General features: G+C 39.8%; 1 protein-coding gene across 6 annotated transcripts; it reads right to left on the bottom strand.

The window, feature by feature from the left end:
• Positions 1-578: 578 nt before the first annotated feature.
• Positions 579-16,733, bottom strand: LOC119116351 (coiled-coil domain-containing protein 9B). 6 transcript variants are annotated; one of them, XM_037241666.1, is made up of 14 exons: positions 16,544-16,733; positions 15,673-15,775; positions 15,335-15,442; positions 15,072-15,203; positions 14,828-14,992; positions 14,101-14,259; positions 8,864-9,030; positions 7,941-7,990; positions 7,803-7,853; positions 7,112-7,208; positions 6,035-6,068; positions 5,429-5,963; positions 5,248-5,330; positions 579-1,067 (listed from the first exon to the last, which is right to left on the bottom strand). In XM_037241666.1, the coding sequence occupies exons 4-14, from the start codon at positions 15,135-15,137 to the stop codon at positions 966-968; spliced, it is 1,509 nt and encodes a 502-aa protein (XP_037097561.1). In that variant the 5' UTR covers positions 15,138-15,203; positions 15,335-15,442; positions 15,673-15,775; positions 16,544-16,733; the 3' UTR covers positions 579-965. The 6 variants fall into 6 exon arrangements, with proteins under 6 accessions (XP_037097561.1, XP_037097558.1, XP_037097559.1 ...); XM_037241663.1 differs by having other exon boundaries at positions 15,072-15,176; XM_037241664.1 differs by lacking the exon at positions 16,544-16,733 and adding an exon at positions 16,050-16,068 and having other exon boundaries at positions 15,072-15,176.
• Positions 16,734-17,610: the final 877 nt, after the last annotated feature.

Raw genomic sequence — 17,610 nt, 5'->3', positions numbered from 1 at the left:
ATATTAATTCAGGCTCATGCTTTCATACTTAAAAAAAAAAAAGCCATGTTTAACTGAATGAATGATGACTTCAGGCAATGAAAAAAAAAGCACACAAATTTGCTGGTGCCAAAATTTTAGGTCACACTGTAAAAAGTACTTGTATTTTCTCATGGGTTCAAATAGTCATTTAAGCTGGAACATCATTTTTGGCTAACTAAGTGTTAGTTAGCTCAACAAACTCAATACGTTGTTTTTACTTATATATTATGGGACCATACAAGGTTCAGTAAACTCTTATTTTTGTTGTGAAATGTAGTAATGCAGCAGCACCATTTCAAATATTTAGGTGAACTGCTCAACTTAAAAAAAATATCCAAGTTTGTTGCCTTGAGCTATTGAGTTCACCCAACAATGGAAATTAAAACTTTAAAAACAAATCTAATACATTGAATCCAAAATAATCAACAGATTCATTGATGTTTAAAATTATTGTTAGCTGCAGCCCTGTAATATAATAATAGCACACATGCATCTAGCAGAAATACACAAAAATGCATCTTCCAGAACTTGACACAATCATGACAACAATGCAAGACGATTTCCCAGATCAGTCGTGTTTTATTCTGGACGAGATTGAGGGCAGCAGGATAACGGACAGCTGCCGCAAAATGGAGATCGTGGTGTATAACCGAGCGGCCTCCGGAACAAAGGCACAGCAAAGAGGCTAAATTCATTTTAAAAATGTATATAACGTCCAGATGATTATTGTCAAAAGTTACAAAGCTGGAGTTATACTACATGAGGTCATGAAAGCATCTCTCAAACAACAGACGTAAAAATGACCCAAAAGCTTGCAGAGTTATTATTTAAGCTAGAGAGGGCTTCAGATCGAATGATTTTCAAGAGGCGTCTCCTGTGAATGAACTGTCAAAGGGCTCCTCGCTTTTCACAGATGTGTTGCAACACCTCTCACTGGAACCATTTCACATAGTCACAGATGTCCAACTATGAAGTGGAAATAAGAGCAACCGCTCTGTCCTATTTGTCAGTAACGTGTGAGGGAGGTGGATCGATCTGAGCGCTCGCTGTACAAAAGAGAGAGGAACACATTACACAATGCTGCCTGGTGCTATTTTTGATCCATCTCTCTGAAAAGAACCATTAACAAGAGACATTTGTTTGCTATGCTGTTGTTGCCGTAAAACGGACAAAAATGGTGACAAAGGCCCGTGACTTACATCGGCCATACAAATAATATATTCACTTTGCGTTGGTGCCCGAAGGTTGTTTTCTTTGCCGACGAGCACCATAAGCAAAGGTATGTTTATTTTGCCAAACAGGAAGTCCAGTCCAAGGAGGAAAAGCATGACACAACATTCATACTAAATTATTTGTGCTGGAAAAAAAACAGCCCTGTCAACAAATACTGTGGCTTCTGTATTTACACGCAAACTTGACAGATGTGTTTCCAAGCTCCCCCCCCCCCCCCACACATGATATATGAGAGGTGCAATGACTAACCTATTGATTGAAGGATTTCATCAGTGCTGACACTTATTACTGAAAGCTATAACTTGTAAGAGACTCGTGACCTTCTGACTCCTCTCAGCAAGAAAAACAATTCGGATATCAAATTACTTTCAGGTTGCATTAGAGGTATGTTAAATATGTAAAGAAAATATATACTTAAATTGATTCCGTTGGTCATTGTGTGTGTGGTGCAAACTGTGTTTCTGCCTCTAAATCTGGTTGTGCACATGAGACACTCACAATACCTGTTATACAATTTAAAAAGGATGAATAAATAAATAGTTACGTAATATATTTAAAAAAAAAAACTATTTTGGTGCCTATGACTATACAAAAAAAAAGGACCTTATCGAGACATATTATTTAAGCATCAAATCTCAGTAGCACCTGAAGGTTTAAATGCAATTTTACTATCTGGAATATGTGAGAGATTCAGAGATGAATAATGAAGTTCTGCAAAAGGAGTAACAAAAGTGTCATTTAAAAGGCAGCAGAATAGTTACATAATAAAAACGCTGAATCGCATCCAAAGAAACGGATGTGGATGAAACTGAAAAGCAGCAACAAAAAGACATTTTCTGAGCAAATGATAGTGATGTTTTTACGAGGATTTCATATAGTGACACAAATGACTTCCTCCTTGTTTTAAAGCACTGAACACAAAACAAACATTTGTCTTGGAGTCTGACTTGATTTTCACATCAGCTGCGTAAACAAATGGGCGGGTAACTGAGATTAAATCTATGCATCTATATTTGTATACGAAATAAATAAATATGACATTATTGACAATATATTCCTATCAAATGAGACCAACATGTGCAATTCAGTATGTCTCCAAAACAAACACATTTTATTGCATCACTTCAAATCATTTTGTTTGGGTTCGGGTTTCACTCGGTGACACCAACTGTCTCGTTGTTACATCCAGAGATGACGCACAGACTCCGTGGGGAACGTCGGTCTGCCTTGAGATTCTGGCAGCGTCAACACAGAATTCAAATCCTCTTAACTGACTTTGGTGGCGTATAATGAAACACCTCAAGAGCCTCCGACTGTTACCTCTGGGGTTGGAGGTAACACGCCACAGTGGAATTTTAAATCAAATTAGTCAGCATGGTCATCTCGCCTTTAAAGAATTATTATTATTATTCAATATTATACGTACATATCAATGCAAATAAGATTTTTTGTTGACCTTGAAACAATAATTTCCTCAAGCAGACTTCTCTGTTTTGGTTTGCAGCTAATATAATCCTACACTGCACTTGAGTCCTCAAACAGCCTACAGGACCTATTGCCATTATGTTAACACCCCCACTGCAGTGCATTGCGTCATTTTCTGGAATACCAGAATTCTGGCTACCTTTGCAGCCAAATTGCACTCGGAGTATATCCTGCATGCAAATTTGTTGTCATTGATAGAAAGTAAAGAATGCTTTGCAGCAAGCCAACATGTTTTGTCCCCGGAGACACAAGGCTGCTATGGTGACCGCCACGGGAGGAGATAATTAAAATAGTAGCACATGAGGGAGGTCCCACCTGTAAGTCAATGAGGGAGCGTTTTCCAATTCAGCACCTCTACAGAGAGCTCATCAGAAATTAATCAAATCTAACATGAAAGCGAATTCGTTGGGTCAATAGGCGTGACGAGTCCATGCATGCGCATTACATTTTCTGTTACTCTATTGTATGGTGGCTTTTTTTTTGTTTTGATGTGCATCTGGCTAAAGGTACAGAAACTATAAATTAGTTTGACTCTTTCGCCATGAGCGGGGGTAGTGACCAACCTGATGGAGCTGCAATGAAAATTGAATCTTGAGTGTCACAAAAGACATAAAAGCCTGCAGTACAGAAATGCTTTATCGTTTTTTCTCATGTCTCCTTGCAACCAGTTCTCTTTATTTATGTCATAAATGTGCACAAACATTCAAATAAAATAAGCAAACATGAAGGAAACGGCTGCCATCTTTTTAATGTGTTATTTGAGGCATTACGAGTACATCTAAATATAAAATGGCGCGGGACAAACTTCTAAAAATAAATATTCTAAACCTCCCAAAGGGGGTTGAAAATAACGTCAACTACACTCTTTATCAAATTAGGACATGATGTAAGATTTTTTTTTTTCCCTAAACCCCCAAAAAAACCTAGTGATTATTATTTTTTAATGTTACCACAGTTGAAGCTGTAAAAAACCTGCAGCGTGTCAGTAAAAATGGTTACATAACATTTTTACTTCTACCAAGATCATATTTGGACAAAAGGTATCACGATATCAGTTGAATGGAAACACATAATAAAAATACAATTCATGATATACAAGTCAAAGCGTTTGTCGATGAATACACTCGATCAATTATATCTGATGAAGCCAAACTACTGTACAAGGCACAACAACATTCTCAAGATGCTTGTCATTTTTTTCTGTCACTCGTTTTTTTCTGTTTCCACAAAGGATGAAGACAACAGTATGAGAGAGCAGCTGCGGTTCAATCGCTGTGTTTTAACTCCTGTCAAACCCTCACGGCCATGTTTGATTTATTTTCAGCATCTCAAGTGGTTTCCTCCCAGATGTGCCTCAAGGCCTCAGTGGACAAATAAACAGTTGGATAATTGTCTATTTAAATTGCGTAAAAACAAAGCTTAAGTGCAAAAATCTTAGTTTTGAAGGCATGACCAAAATATTTCGTACATCCCTGCTGTCAAACCTACAAATGTGCAAAGTTGAATTATTTATCAAGTGCATCAAAAATACTGAATGTGACCATAGATTTTGACCCAATTATGTTTCCAATTTGAAATATAGGAACAAATTGAACAGTACATGTTTAAGCCAAGTAAACACATAATAACGTGTAATATATGCAAATGTACATTATGAGACAAGCCGTGCATCCAAGTAGTACTTACAAAATGTCTTCTGTTTATATTGCCCATACCAAAAGCAGGTTTATGTCAGTAGTTAGTTTATAAATCAACTCTATTGCCTAAAAAAAAGTCAAATCTGTACTTTTTTTATAATGAATGTCTACAAACAGCTGAGTTCTATAAGGCCACCGACTGATGCTGGAAGTAGCGGCTAACGCATTAGCGCCTCACACTATTTGGGTGGAAAAATGCTGATTCATTTTTATTTTTTTTAACAGTACGGACTTTTTCCCATTACTGAAAGCAGCCCAAGGGTAGAATCAGGCACTGCACAAACAGACTAATGTTTCATTTCAATGCCAACCTGCATACTACAACATATGTAAACATTCAATGGTATTGCACTCAAACACACGATGTGTCACCACGCATGCGCTCATAAAGTGCTCGGATGCAGCAAGACTCCGACATGTTGAATGCTGACACACCGCAAGGCTCGCAGCATCCATATTTGAGTCTTTCGGTATTTGCATCCCCCACAAAGGTTAAACAATCTTCCCGTGCTCTCTTGCCTGCAAACAAAGAGCAGAAACTGTGACTACCTTTCCATTCATCACCTCGGTGGCAATCTACATCACACTTTAAGACGGAACTTTATTTCAGTAGGGGTTGTGATGAAGGGTCTTTCGTGAGACTATTTCTGCTACGCTCCCCGAGGGTGGTGAATATACTTCAGCTGAAATTGGATATCACACACTCTGACCGTTTCGCTCACTTCATCTATTTAACATCATCATCCATTCCATCAGTCAATTTACACACCTATCGATTCCCCTCGGCCCGTTGCTTCTGCTTCACACTGACCTTGTCGCTGCAGCTAAAGTGTTCCGGGTGCGACTCCGCCGATTCCAGGTTCAAGACGCATACACGGGAGTCAATAGCTTCCTCTGTGAAATAAAAATAAATTGCAATTTCAGATATACTAACTTAGTGGCAACTTCACAACTTGCATAATAGGGAGTCTAGTGAGTGCAGAGTAGCCCACCTGTGTTTGTGTTACACTTGGTGGGCTCCACAGGATGGACAGCGCTTTCCAGTAGAGAAGCGCCAGCCTTGTCAGCAGGAGGGCAGCAGGACTCCATGGGGGCACTGATGTCTTTTTTAGTACATTCATTTTCACTCTCTTCATCCTTGACACCTTCCAGTTGCTGCTGGGGTATTTTATGCCAGATTTTTTTCTGCGAGGAAGCTTTTAAGAATGTTGGACTAGATTCAGAGTTGGAGGAATCCTGGGAGCTTGTGATTTGCTTTGTGTGAGCCCCCTGGATCAGCTTCTGTGAGAATCGCACTTTCTTCTCCGAAGCCCGCGGGGATGAGGCGCCTACTTTCTCCTGCACGGAGGTGTCTGGTCTCGAGGTTGACAAAAATCCTTTGGATCCGCTCACTTCCTCAGATGTATTTAAAATATCTGAATTGAGTGACTGCTTTGTTTTTGAGTCCTGATTTCTCTGCTCCAGTGCCTCAGCATCTGTAAGATCATCAAGTTCCTCCAGGAATTCCTCCAATAGTATATCCGAAGGCTATAAAAGAGACATCAAGTCTTCTATAGTGATATTACCTGAGTTTAAATGAGCAAAATTGCTGACCTCACCTGTAGGTTATCTCCTTCTTCTTGATCTTGCCATCTAAAAATGAGCCACCATTTAGTTCTACTTTAAATTTTAATGAGAAGCATTCATGTTTTTATTGCATTTGATAGTTCTACTGGCAGCAGTCCAGCAATACATCAGAAACCATTTAGGACTCACCCCGAGTGATGCATTGGACTATCATTTGCTTCTTTGAATGAAGAAATGTACCATATTTTCCGGACTATAAGGCACACCGGACTATAAGGCGCACCTTCAATGAATGGCCCATTTTAAAACAGTGTCCTTATATAAGGCGCACCGGACTATAAGGCGCACCATTAATGCATCATGCCAGATTTTTAATCCAAATCAAATCATTCTCCATTTTATCTTTTTTATTTCAACTTCAGACGCAACAAATGACTTTATAATTACAAAATAATGATCCATAGTCTTTTTGATTCATGATTCATAGTCTTCAGCGGGCCACTTATGATTGATTTCATGACACAATGCTTCGGGCCAGTTTAAATTTAGGAATTTGGTCCATATATAAGGCGCCCCGGACTATAAGGCGCACTGTCGGCTTTTGAGAAAATTGTAGGTTTTTAAGTGCGTCTTATAGTCCGGAAAATACGGTACACTTTGCCACAACAACTTGTACCAAAGTGTACATTTACTACCACCGACAAAATAACTCACTATGAATGTTTAGAATTTCAAATTGGGCCCAAATAGCCATTTTCTTTCCTGACGTGACTAATGTGACTATTAAGTGTTACATGGTCCCAGGAGTGAGTGGAGATTCCGTGTTATGACTCTCACACTCTCATATTGATCACTGGGAGTTCATTATGAGGCCTCATGGAATCCAACCAACACACAAGAATGTTTTACAAAGCAATATAATGCCACTACTTGCAGCTCAACTATCACCACATCCTTGGGAATTTATGTTTTAGCACACAGTGTGGAAAAACAAGTCTTCCCTTGTGGTGTGAGACATTACCCCATCCCAACGGTTGAATTGACTTCATCCGGGTGTTGTTTGCGTGCAAGCCGGCTCTAAAACAAGATGTCAGAAATGTTCTACTGACCTCCTGGCCCTCCCAGTCAGGCGATCCTTGCCTTTTGCATTGCTGCTCATTACTTGTACGTTTTTAGATGACTTGTCTTTGCCTCGCTTCTCATGACCTATGACAAATTAAAAGTGGTTAAATGTAGGAGTCAATTTCTGGCCTTTAAGATTCACATTCATTTTGATTGTCTCTTTATTGAATTAGCGTTGCAGGTGAGCTGGAGTTAAAAATCCATTTAAAAAAAAAAAAAAGGGAGCCTCAGATTTTGACTCCACACAATACTTTTAAGTGTTAATTCTTTACCGACAAGAAGTTAAATTATAAAATGCAGTGCTCCTCCTTACGTAGATTTATCCATAACTGCATCACTACCTCCTGCTGGGTACTACTTTATAAAACCTCCCGAGGTCTACTATTCAATATTTTAATATATTAAATATTTTATGGGGCTCTTATGAATGAACAGATTTTAAATTGGTGCCATAATTTCCCCCCCCCCCATGTGCGCCTTTCTTCTGTCAAGCAGATATCCATACAGCTCATTATTTAATTAGCAATTATTCCTAGGAGAGCGAGAGTATTATTATTTCTACTTTGAGTCAATAATTTGTCTAATAACATTTTTTTTGCTTTGCTTTTCAATAAGTACAAGTATGATCATACTTAGAATTGTTCAAGATAAGTAAAATAGCTTAATTTTCACAGTTACCTCGCGTGTCAGCGCCGGACTTATGCTGTCCTCTTCTAGAGCTTCGTCCTCCTGGTAACATAAAAAATAAATCAATTAATTAAAAAAAAAAAATTAAATCAAAGCAAAATTAGCATGATCAGGTTGAGAAAATCTCACCTCTGCATGGGGGCACCCAATCTCGGTCATGTTGCGACTTGTCTGAAAACCTACAAGCAAAAATTCTGTTTGGTTTATCAATTTAAAAGATTTGTTTAACTCAGTACTATATGTAAACATTGTCTCTCTCCATTTAAACAATTCATAATTCCTAACTCATTGAGCATTCAAGCTATTCGAGTTCGCTGATAATTGTGGTGTATTTATTATGCAACAAGAATTTAAGAAATGAAAGTACACTAAGTTATGCTTTGTTGGCTCACCAATAACATTTCAACAATTGGTGAATCACACAAATACTTTCTGCTCTTTCCTGGTGGTCCTTGTTTAAGCCTCACCAAATAAGGGAAGGCATTCCATCGCTCATCCCCTGGCTTAAAATAGCCGCTCCTCCCTTGTCTCTTTACGTTTTGATGATTCCCTAAACAGCACATTCATTTACCCGCCTACGAGTACCGAGTGTCTTGTTTGGAAATCAATCGTTGCACCATCTGCACTAATAAATGCATGATACGTGATCACTTGAATTTAAAAACATGTATTCCACTTGATGCTAATTTGCAAATTTTCAAATCACAAAAATGATCCAATTTCAATATCCAATTTCAAATGAATTCACCCATTCATACGTCAGAAGTCAGATTAATTAAGCAAAAGACTGAACCACGAAAACAATTTTAAAAAATCAGCAAAAAAAATGGCAAATTAACACATAACAATAATCAATATGTTTTAGCATTAAAATATAGCTCCAGTGTGGTAAATATTTTTGGAAATAGTTAAGCTTGACTCTCAGCATATTCCAGTGACAAGTCATTAAACAATAGCATTATTTCACTGTGAAAAAAAAATCATGGTCGATTGTAATTAGTGGTCAAACCACTATCATGTACAACAGCAACAAAAGAAAGAAGAAATCTTACATGTTCTCCGTTTTATCAATGTCCCACGCCCGCCTCCACTGTCCCTTGGCGTTTTTGTGACGGGCCACTCTCTCCTTGTCAATCTTCTCGCGCTCCTTTTTCCACTGCAGGTACTCCTCCTGCTCCTCCTTCGACGTGGGGATGTTCAGATCTGTGGTTTCCAGCTCCTTGGAACAAACAAAAACAACTCAGTGCTTTTGCAAGTAAAAAAAAAAAAAAGGCCCCAGTGGATTTGACGGAAATATTCTGGGGAAAAATCGCTTCCAATGTCCCGTCAAGCGTTTGATCTGCTGGCTTATCTTGTTAGACTCTACAAACCCCAATTCAAATGACTTCGGAGAGTTTTGTAAAACTTAAATAAAAACTGAATACAGTAATTTGCAAAATCGTTTTCAACATACATTCTGTTGAATGCATTAACAATGAGCAATATTTATTTATTTATTTATTTTTATTTTTTTATTATTCTTTTTTTTAGAATGTTTTTATTTATGCATATTTTGAGTTTGATCAAATTTCCATTTGCAAAGTTGATATGGGGGCACAATGCAGCGTTAATTTCTTTATACGCTTGTAAGAATATGAAATTGTTACTTGACAAACATTAACTGACCATTTATTAAAGTATTTATGATGGTGACTCTTGGATCTTTATCGATTCACTTTCCATTATTTCCTATGGCAGAATAGATTTGAAATATGAACAAATTCGAGGTCAGAAAGAAAACGTATTGTGTTTGACCTAAAAAGTTCATTTGTACTTTCACATACATTAAACTCACAGCAGTGCTGACTCATCAGCAATGGAGCATCAACTAAAGAGCAACCTAAACACTCAGGCCATTTAGGTTTTATTAGAATAGATTTGAAGCCTTACTCACGCTGATTCGCACTAAACAGTGCAGTGAAGCGCAAAAAAACAATCTCATTAAACACGGGGCGCCAAAAACAAGAAGGGCATCTTGTCGCTCAGCTGATCATTAATCGCCGACATGACAGCAATGGCATTGTATGGTTGAGTACAAAATGAGATTTTAATATTAATATGTGCATTATATCGAAACATCAGTGCTGCTTCAATTCACAAATGCCAATGTATTGTCTTTGAGGTTGTACAGATTACAAAAAAAAAAGCCGTGTTTGTCTATCACAAACAGCGAATCCACACAATGGAATACATCAAGATAATAGACCTGCAGGAAAAGCACAGTGTACAGTAAATGCAATTATTTCCCCTCCCTCCATTCTGCTCTTAACCTGTTTATTGATTACAGTGATGGGAGCAGAAAGGATTGCGTGTGATATTAAAAGGAGACGTGATGGAGGCTTTTTAACACATCAAAGAGGACCGAGGCCTTGTTATAAAAGCCCTGGAGTGAAACAGGATGAGTGAGGTTAATCATGTAAAAAGCTCTCTCTGAGAGAAAGCGCTTGTTTTCATTTCGATAAAGTAGGCAGAAACTAATTTAGCTGCCCTTAAAGAACTTTTAAAATGATTCTGGGAAAGAAGGAAAATCAATGCGTCGCTCAGCACATTCATTCTTACTGCAACAATAAAAACAATATGAGGAGAAAACAGCTGAGCGAGCGTGATGTTTTCCCACTCATGTTTGTACCAAGTAAACATGTTGCCTTTCTGGAATATCAACATGGCATGTACTTTCCATCTCCTCTCCTCAGGACCCCAAAGGACACTGGGCACCACAAGGGAAGTTGCTCCTTGCATGTTTCAACAAGCCTGCTGCTATCAACTCTGGCCACCTTGCTAATACAGTATATATTAATTGTCAATGGACTGCCTTTGTGAAGAGTGATGTGATTGCCTAGTTTCCAGTGACTAGTCTTGACCTCCAATCAGACAAAAACAGCCATGTTATTATTATTATTATTTTTTTTATGATACTCAATCACTCAACTTATTTATTTATTATAATTTATTAACAATGGCAGAATGCAAAGGAGGGAAGGTGCAGAGAAGCAGCGGGGGCATAACCAAGAGCATCACTTTTGCACACTGGGAACCTTTAGCCCAGCCTCCTTTCATCCGCATTCAGCACGTTAGTTACTAATCTGCAAAAGCAGCTCTGAGTTCCTCTGGCACACCAAAAAAAAAGGATTGCACACTGTAATGCACTGGTGTCAAACTCAAGGCCCGGGGGCCAGATACGGCCCGCCACATCATTTTATGTGGCCCGCGAAGACAAATTGTGCATCAAATTCGTGTGTCATTACTAGAATTGCAAATTGTCTTCACTTTTAATAATATCTTTTTTTTGAAATATTTGACCAGTTTTTACTCGTCTGATTTGAAAACGAGTTATTTGTCAGTTTGTTTTGTAGCTTTTACTGTATATAATATGAGGTGCTCATACATTTATTTGGGTTGACAGTCATAATGGCCCTCCGAAAGAAGCTATGACGACAATGCGGCCCGTGAAAAAAAATTGTTTGACTCCCCTGGTGTAATGTATCATTCCTGTCCTCATGTAAGGAAGGTAGAGTACAGTTGCACTCCGATACTACTGTTTCTGAAAATCAGACAAATTTTGTGATTGTTGGTTGCACTTCCAAGGTCAAAAACAATTTCCGTAGTCAAATAATGCCACTATCTGTCTGTCATCAATGCAAACATAGACTGCAATCAAATCAAGAAGGGTAAGATTTAAGGGCCAACACTGCACCCAAGTGGATCAACAGCGCCATATCAGGGGAGAAGCGATTACAAATTTCCACTGCAATGATGTCATCGGAGCAGTTTGTGGACAAGTCACTAAATTGAAAAGAGGAGTAAAAGAGTATAAACATTTTTGAAAGAATACTGCTCTGGTGCAAATATTTTAGCCAGAATGAAGTCTGTGAGTGGATAATCTGATAGTCTGTCTCGACACATTTTTCACTCTGCTAGCCTCATCAAAAATCCACTTTGACAGGAACACAAAAACACCCTTCTACCTTTCCTTTCTTCTTTGTCATCCATCCTCAGTCTCACACTCCTTCCTCTCTGACCCTTTCCTGGCACCTTTCCAGGCCTCTCTTTTCGGTTGCATAATGAGCCTTTTCATGGCGTGAAAGCAGTTGAATGTTAATTAGATCAAATCGGCCTTTTCGGGGCAATGAGAAATACAACACAATCATGCGGGAGGAAAGCAGACCACTTAAGAAAGGAGAAATAAGCGACATTTTTTTCCCCCTCACACTCCTCGATTGTCACTCTCAGCAGTCGCCTGCTTCGAGACTAGCTGCTAGATTGCCACACCCCTTTCTCGGTCACTGTTTATTTCCAAGCACAAACAGTTAGAAACAACCCCCCCCCTCTCTTCCTGTATACCTGCGGCATTTTTGTGTGTTTACAAATGACACTACACTGGTTATGAAACAGCAAGACAGATCACTGGAGGAGTCACAGATGACCGGTGCACTGGAGCGGAGGTTATTATTCAAGCACAGAATCAGTGCAGGATATAAATAAAGGGAGTGAAAGGAAAACAGCATGTTCAGCACAGTGATTTAGTACCATATTTTCCGCACTAAAACAATGTACTCAAAAAAACCACAGTGCGCCTTATAATGCAGAGCGCCTTATATATGGATCAATTGATGAATTTGTTGATCCATACTGGTTCTACACAGCGCTCTGCCAAAATGTTTCAGTACGTTTTAGTACGACTTACAAGTTCGCATCGCTTCCCAGCATTACAGCAACCATGGTCAGGGGGCGTCACTGAATAGCTGTTGTAATGCTATAATGATAGCTGCTATATGCACGAGGCTATTTCATTTCAAAATAGGCTGCACCGTTAATGTTTTGATTAAATTTATGGATCGATATGGAAGGGAAACATAAGTAAGCAGTACCAATGTGTTAGATCGAACTTTAGTCAGTACCGATCATTTTATAGGAGATAGTTTGAGAAACGCGATTGTTTACAGAGGGCTCATTGGTTATTGGCTAGTGGATGCATACCGCAACCCTAGTCAACCTCAGTTTGTTGCAGTATAGCTTCTATTTTATGCGCCTTTTAATCCGGTGTGCCGTATATATGAAATCATTTCTAAAATAAAAAATTCAATGAGGGTGCGCCTTGTAATCCATTGCACCTTATGGTGCGAAAAATACGGTACATGTTACTTCAATTTGCCTTCCTCTATTTTAGTGCCGTCTCCTGACACTTTTTATGCTTACGTCAATGAGGATCAGCTGCCTGAGCGTTAGCTTATTGATGGGCCGGCAGTGCACGTGAGACGGAACAGCTGTCTCAAGGTTTCGTGATACTCGTGGGGGGGTTCGTGACAGTGTGGCATTTCACACCCCAGCAGGACACTTGATGCGTGTCTCAGCCCATGAATGTTAAACACGTGCTGTACAATAATACAATTCGTATCGGATGTGACAACGAACATGTCAACACATCCGTAACAAGGCCTCGCAGGAGATGGATCTCGAGGATATCAGAGCCTGTTCCAGATTGAGTGCCACTAAAGTTTCATGGTGAGTGAAAAACAGAAGTGCCAATTTACTACTTTTATGCCTTCATTTGCCCAGGTAATGCTACACTTTACGGTCACACTTTATGATGAGATAAGTAAGTTTGGACTTGGATTTTTTGGTGTGATTTTTTTTATAAAGTTCTTTTGTGTGGATTTTGTGTGATAATTTAGTGTGGACTTTTTGCGTATTTTTTGGGTGGATTTTTTTGTGGGTTTTTCTTTTTTCTGGAGTTTTTTGTGTCTTGTTTGCAGGATTTCTTTCTTGTGATTTTGAGTGATTTTTGTTGTGAATTTTTGTTTGACTTTGGGGTTTTTGTGATTTTTTTAAAATACATTTCTTATATGATTTTGTGTGGTTTATGAACTATTATGTTGGAAACAGACAGGCTAGACTCAGGTATTTGCATTCTGGAGTCAAACGTTCTCCTTGTGAGTTACTCTACAAAGTTTCATCGAAATTTATTAGTACCATAAAGTAATTTTTTGCATTTGCAATTAACTTAGACAGCACAGATCTACATTTCAGACGACAGCAGCCGTATTAATAGCCTCCCTATCCTAATCCCATGCCAATAACAGCCTTGATATACCGCCTGTCTGCCAGCCTTTGTGCAGCATCGCTGAAGGGGCGTGGCCAGTCTGGCATCTATGTAAAACAGCTTTGTGATGGGGACACAGACAGGGCATGAGAGTGGGAGGCACTGACTTTTAAATGTCTCATCAGTGAAGAGTTCAAGTCTGCAACAAACCTGTGCTGTAATGTCCAACATGGTCACGTGACGTGCTTGTTTTCCTATCCCTGCTGCCTCCACGCTGCCAGCTTGTACCTCATCAGCTGGGCTCTTGATATCGGACCGACATTGGAGTTCTGGCCTCTTTTCAGGTTTCTCACACACCACTCTCTTACCCTAGAAAGGGTTCGTTAATGTCATTAGTGTGGTAAGATCAACCGTCACGACAATTTATTAGGTACACCAGCTAATGAGATTCAAATACTGCAGCTACGCAACGTTTTAACCTTCATAAATAAGAATCCTCATCATGTTTGATTTACATCATTATATTGATTATGTTGAAATAATGTGAATAGCAAACCTGAAAACTGAACAGTTAACGAATCACAATAATTGAGTCACTACAAGCTGTTCATAATACAGTGAATTATACCGAAAGATGTCGAATAAATTGTTTCCAATATTATCATTTAAAACATGAAAGCTCTCAGTGTGATTCAGTGCAGCTCTATTCCACTGGAATTTTTAATCAGCTCTTATACAGGAGCTCATTAGGTTCTACAAGTGTATATAATGAGGTGACTTGAATTACAGGGTTTAATGAATCTAAAAATGCAATAAGGTAATTTTTTTATGAGCAGGAAAGCAGTATTATTAAAAAAATGATGTTGAGCTATATTATTCAGCAATGATAATTTTCTAAAAGCCTAAACTCTCGACTCAATCTAAAATAACGACTCACCTTTTTGCCAGCCATGGTGACGATTAGCTGCTTTTTGTGCCCTCTGCCGACATTGCTAGCAGGCTGCAGAGTAGCTTCCTCTGCTCGGCCTGCTCCGACTTCCTTTTGTCCTTTCCCAGCAGGTGAGCCACTGTTAAAGGACTTGGTCACCACCACGCGACTGACCTGTTCCACAACAAAGGACAACAATCCGTAAAATATTGCTCAAGTTTCACGATGGTAGTGTTTTCAAATTAAAACTCACACAAGTGGACTTGTTTACTGTGATCGTAAGATCATCAGCTTTGCCCTTACGGCTCTGCAGCGCCATTCCTTCTTCTTCTGCTCTTTTCTTGTCCTCTTCCACCTCCTAAAGGCAACTCGACCAAATAGATAACTAATCAGGAAGCATATAAAAGAACAAACACTTTCAACAGATTTCAGAGCCTTGCAGTTTAACGCCTCATTACGACAAGTGAGCTACTCAACGGCACACAGCTTTCTTTGCTGGCAGGCACTTGTCTTCACCTTGTATCTTTTCATGAGCGCCTCGTTCTTTCTTCGAAGAGCCTCGATCTTTTTGTCCAGTTCCAAGTCCCTCTCATGATCCCTTCTTGGCATTGGGTCACAGCGTGTCTGGAAAGAAACACTTTTTTTCATCAGCAATAATAATTATACAGTATGTAAATCAGCTTTAATATATATATAGACTGTAAATCAGCCTTACAACACAGATAGCCCATCGAATGGACAACGTGCATGCCCATTAAGTCACAGATGGAGCGTCCATTATGCAGCTCAGTTACGAATGCGTATGCATGACATCCCAAACATCTCAATGGGGCAAGCAGGGCATGCATCCTTACGCAATAAGAGACTCCTTGGCCAAAGATTCCATGAGCAACCACAGAACAGCAACTCCAGCTGATGTAGCGTGTCGCCCATCCCCAACTATATCAGAACTTGAGGCTGGAGTTGGATCAGAATACATTTTTAAAGTAACCTTCCAAAACCTGATGATAATAAGGTTGTGCCGGCAGTGAATTAGCTGCTTTCTGTGTAATATTACACGCAAGGGTCCATTATGTTGCAAAGATTCTCTCTTTTTCCCTCGAGGCCTCTATTCTGAATTGGAAAAGACTGACAAAGATTTGTCTCTATGGGTTACCGAAAAATCTTTTTTGGGAAGTCCTATAAAACTGCTTTGAAAGATATTGTGAGCACGAGAAAAGCTGGGACTCACTTTGGAAGCCAGCATGCTGGGGAGAAGTTTTATCGCACCGCTTTTAGTTGTCAGGGTATCCAAACACAACAGCTCATGAGGACATACCACCAAGAATAGTCGCAAGGGAGAGACACACGGCCGACTCCGAATTTCAGCAAAGTCAATGTCAAACGGTTGTGCGGCAACCACCAACTGCACAATCTCAATTTGGACGCTACCTTTCTGGGGTTATAAAGCTCCTTCTTTGCAAGGGTGACGTTAATGTAAACGCAAACCCCTAAACGGGCATGGTGGGGACACGGGTGGTTAATGCCTGTGCCCGGCCGGACAGGCAGCCCGAGGCACAAGAGTGAGCCTGCAGATAGAAAGCTGCCAAAGCGTCCTCCATACATCCACCTACAGGAGCTTCATGAGGACAGAGAGAGCTCAACACAAGCTTGCATGCGGCCGCAGCTGAATCTGCGACAAAAGCAGGCAGAGGCAGAGAGCGGGCAGGGAGATAAGGCACTCACAGGTCTTTCCATGTCAGCGCTGATAGCGAAGCTGGGTCCAGACGCGAGGCAGCCGAGGCGGCGGCGAGGGCTGCCCGGAGTCCACGATCATGCCTTGATCACAATGAGCCAAGTTGGGCAAGCAGCCAAGGCAGCCAGCAAACACACAGAGCTCCCCTGTTAACAGATTTCACAGCACCCACCCGCTTGTCCTCCCTCTCCCCCTTCCCTTTCTCCAACCCTCCCACACTTCGTCACATATGCTCTCAGTCTCTTTAAATCACTTGTTCTTGCCCCTCTAGAATATACTCAATGGTGGATGCAAGCACTTTTCCTTCACCGGGTTAAAAAAAGAATCACAATTAAATCAAATATATTCAACCATCTCTTGTCTGCACTTAGACATTCAATACTGTAGTTCAAGTATTTCAAGTCAAGGTGAATTCAGAGTTTTGTTTCTAAATGCATACCTGCATACAATATGGGTGTCGATCTAGGGCAGGGGTGTCAAACTCGTTTTTTTCGCGGGCCGCATTGTAGTCATAGCTTCTTTCGGAGGGCCATTATGACTGTCAACCAGAATAAATGTATGAGCACTTCATATAATATACAGGAAAAGCTACAAAACAAACTGACAAATAACTTGTTTTCAAATCAGACGAGTAAGAACTGGTCAAATATTTAAAAAAATGATATTATTAAAAGTGAAGATAATTTGCAATTCTAGTAATGACACACGAATTTGATGCACAATTTGTCTTCGCGGGCCACATAAAATGATGTGGCGGGCCGTATCTGGCCCCCTGGCCTTGAGTTTGACACCAGTGATCTAGGGGGAAAATGTTAAGGAGCACAATCAACACAATCATTATTTATTATGGGAGTCCAAATGTTGGTGCAGCACTCCTGCCTGTAAAACATGTTTGAAGACAATTGCTGCAAACCAGAGAAGACAAACAATTAAACAGTACTAAATTCTATTTCTCTACTTCAGTTTCCGGATAGTTTCTTTAGGCCTGGAAACAACGGGGCCCACTGAGGCACTTAAGTATCGGGTCGCTCAAAATGTTGGCATGTTGACTGTACCA

Source organism: Syngnathus acus, chromosome 22, assembly GCF_901709675.1.
Source record: "Syngnathus acus chromosome 22, fSynAcu1.2, whole genome shotgun sequence".
Taxonomy (NCBI): Eukaryota; Metazoa; Chordata; class Actinopteri; order Syngnathiformes; family Syngnathidae; genus Syngnathus; species Syngnathus acus.
This window is presented reverse-complemented; position numbering and strand designations above follow the sequence as displayed.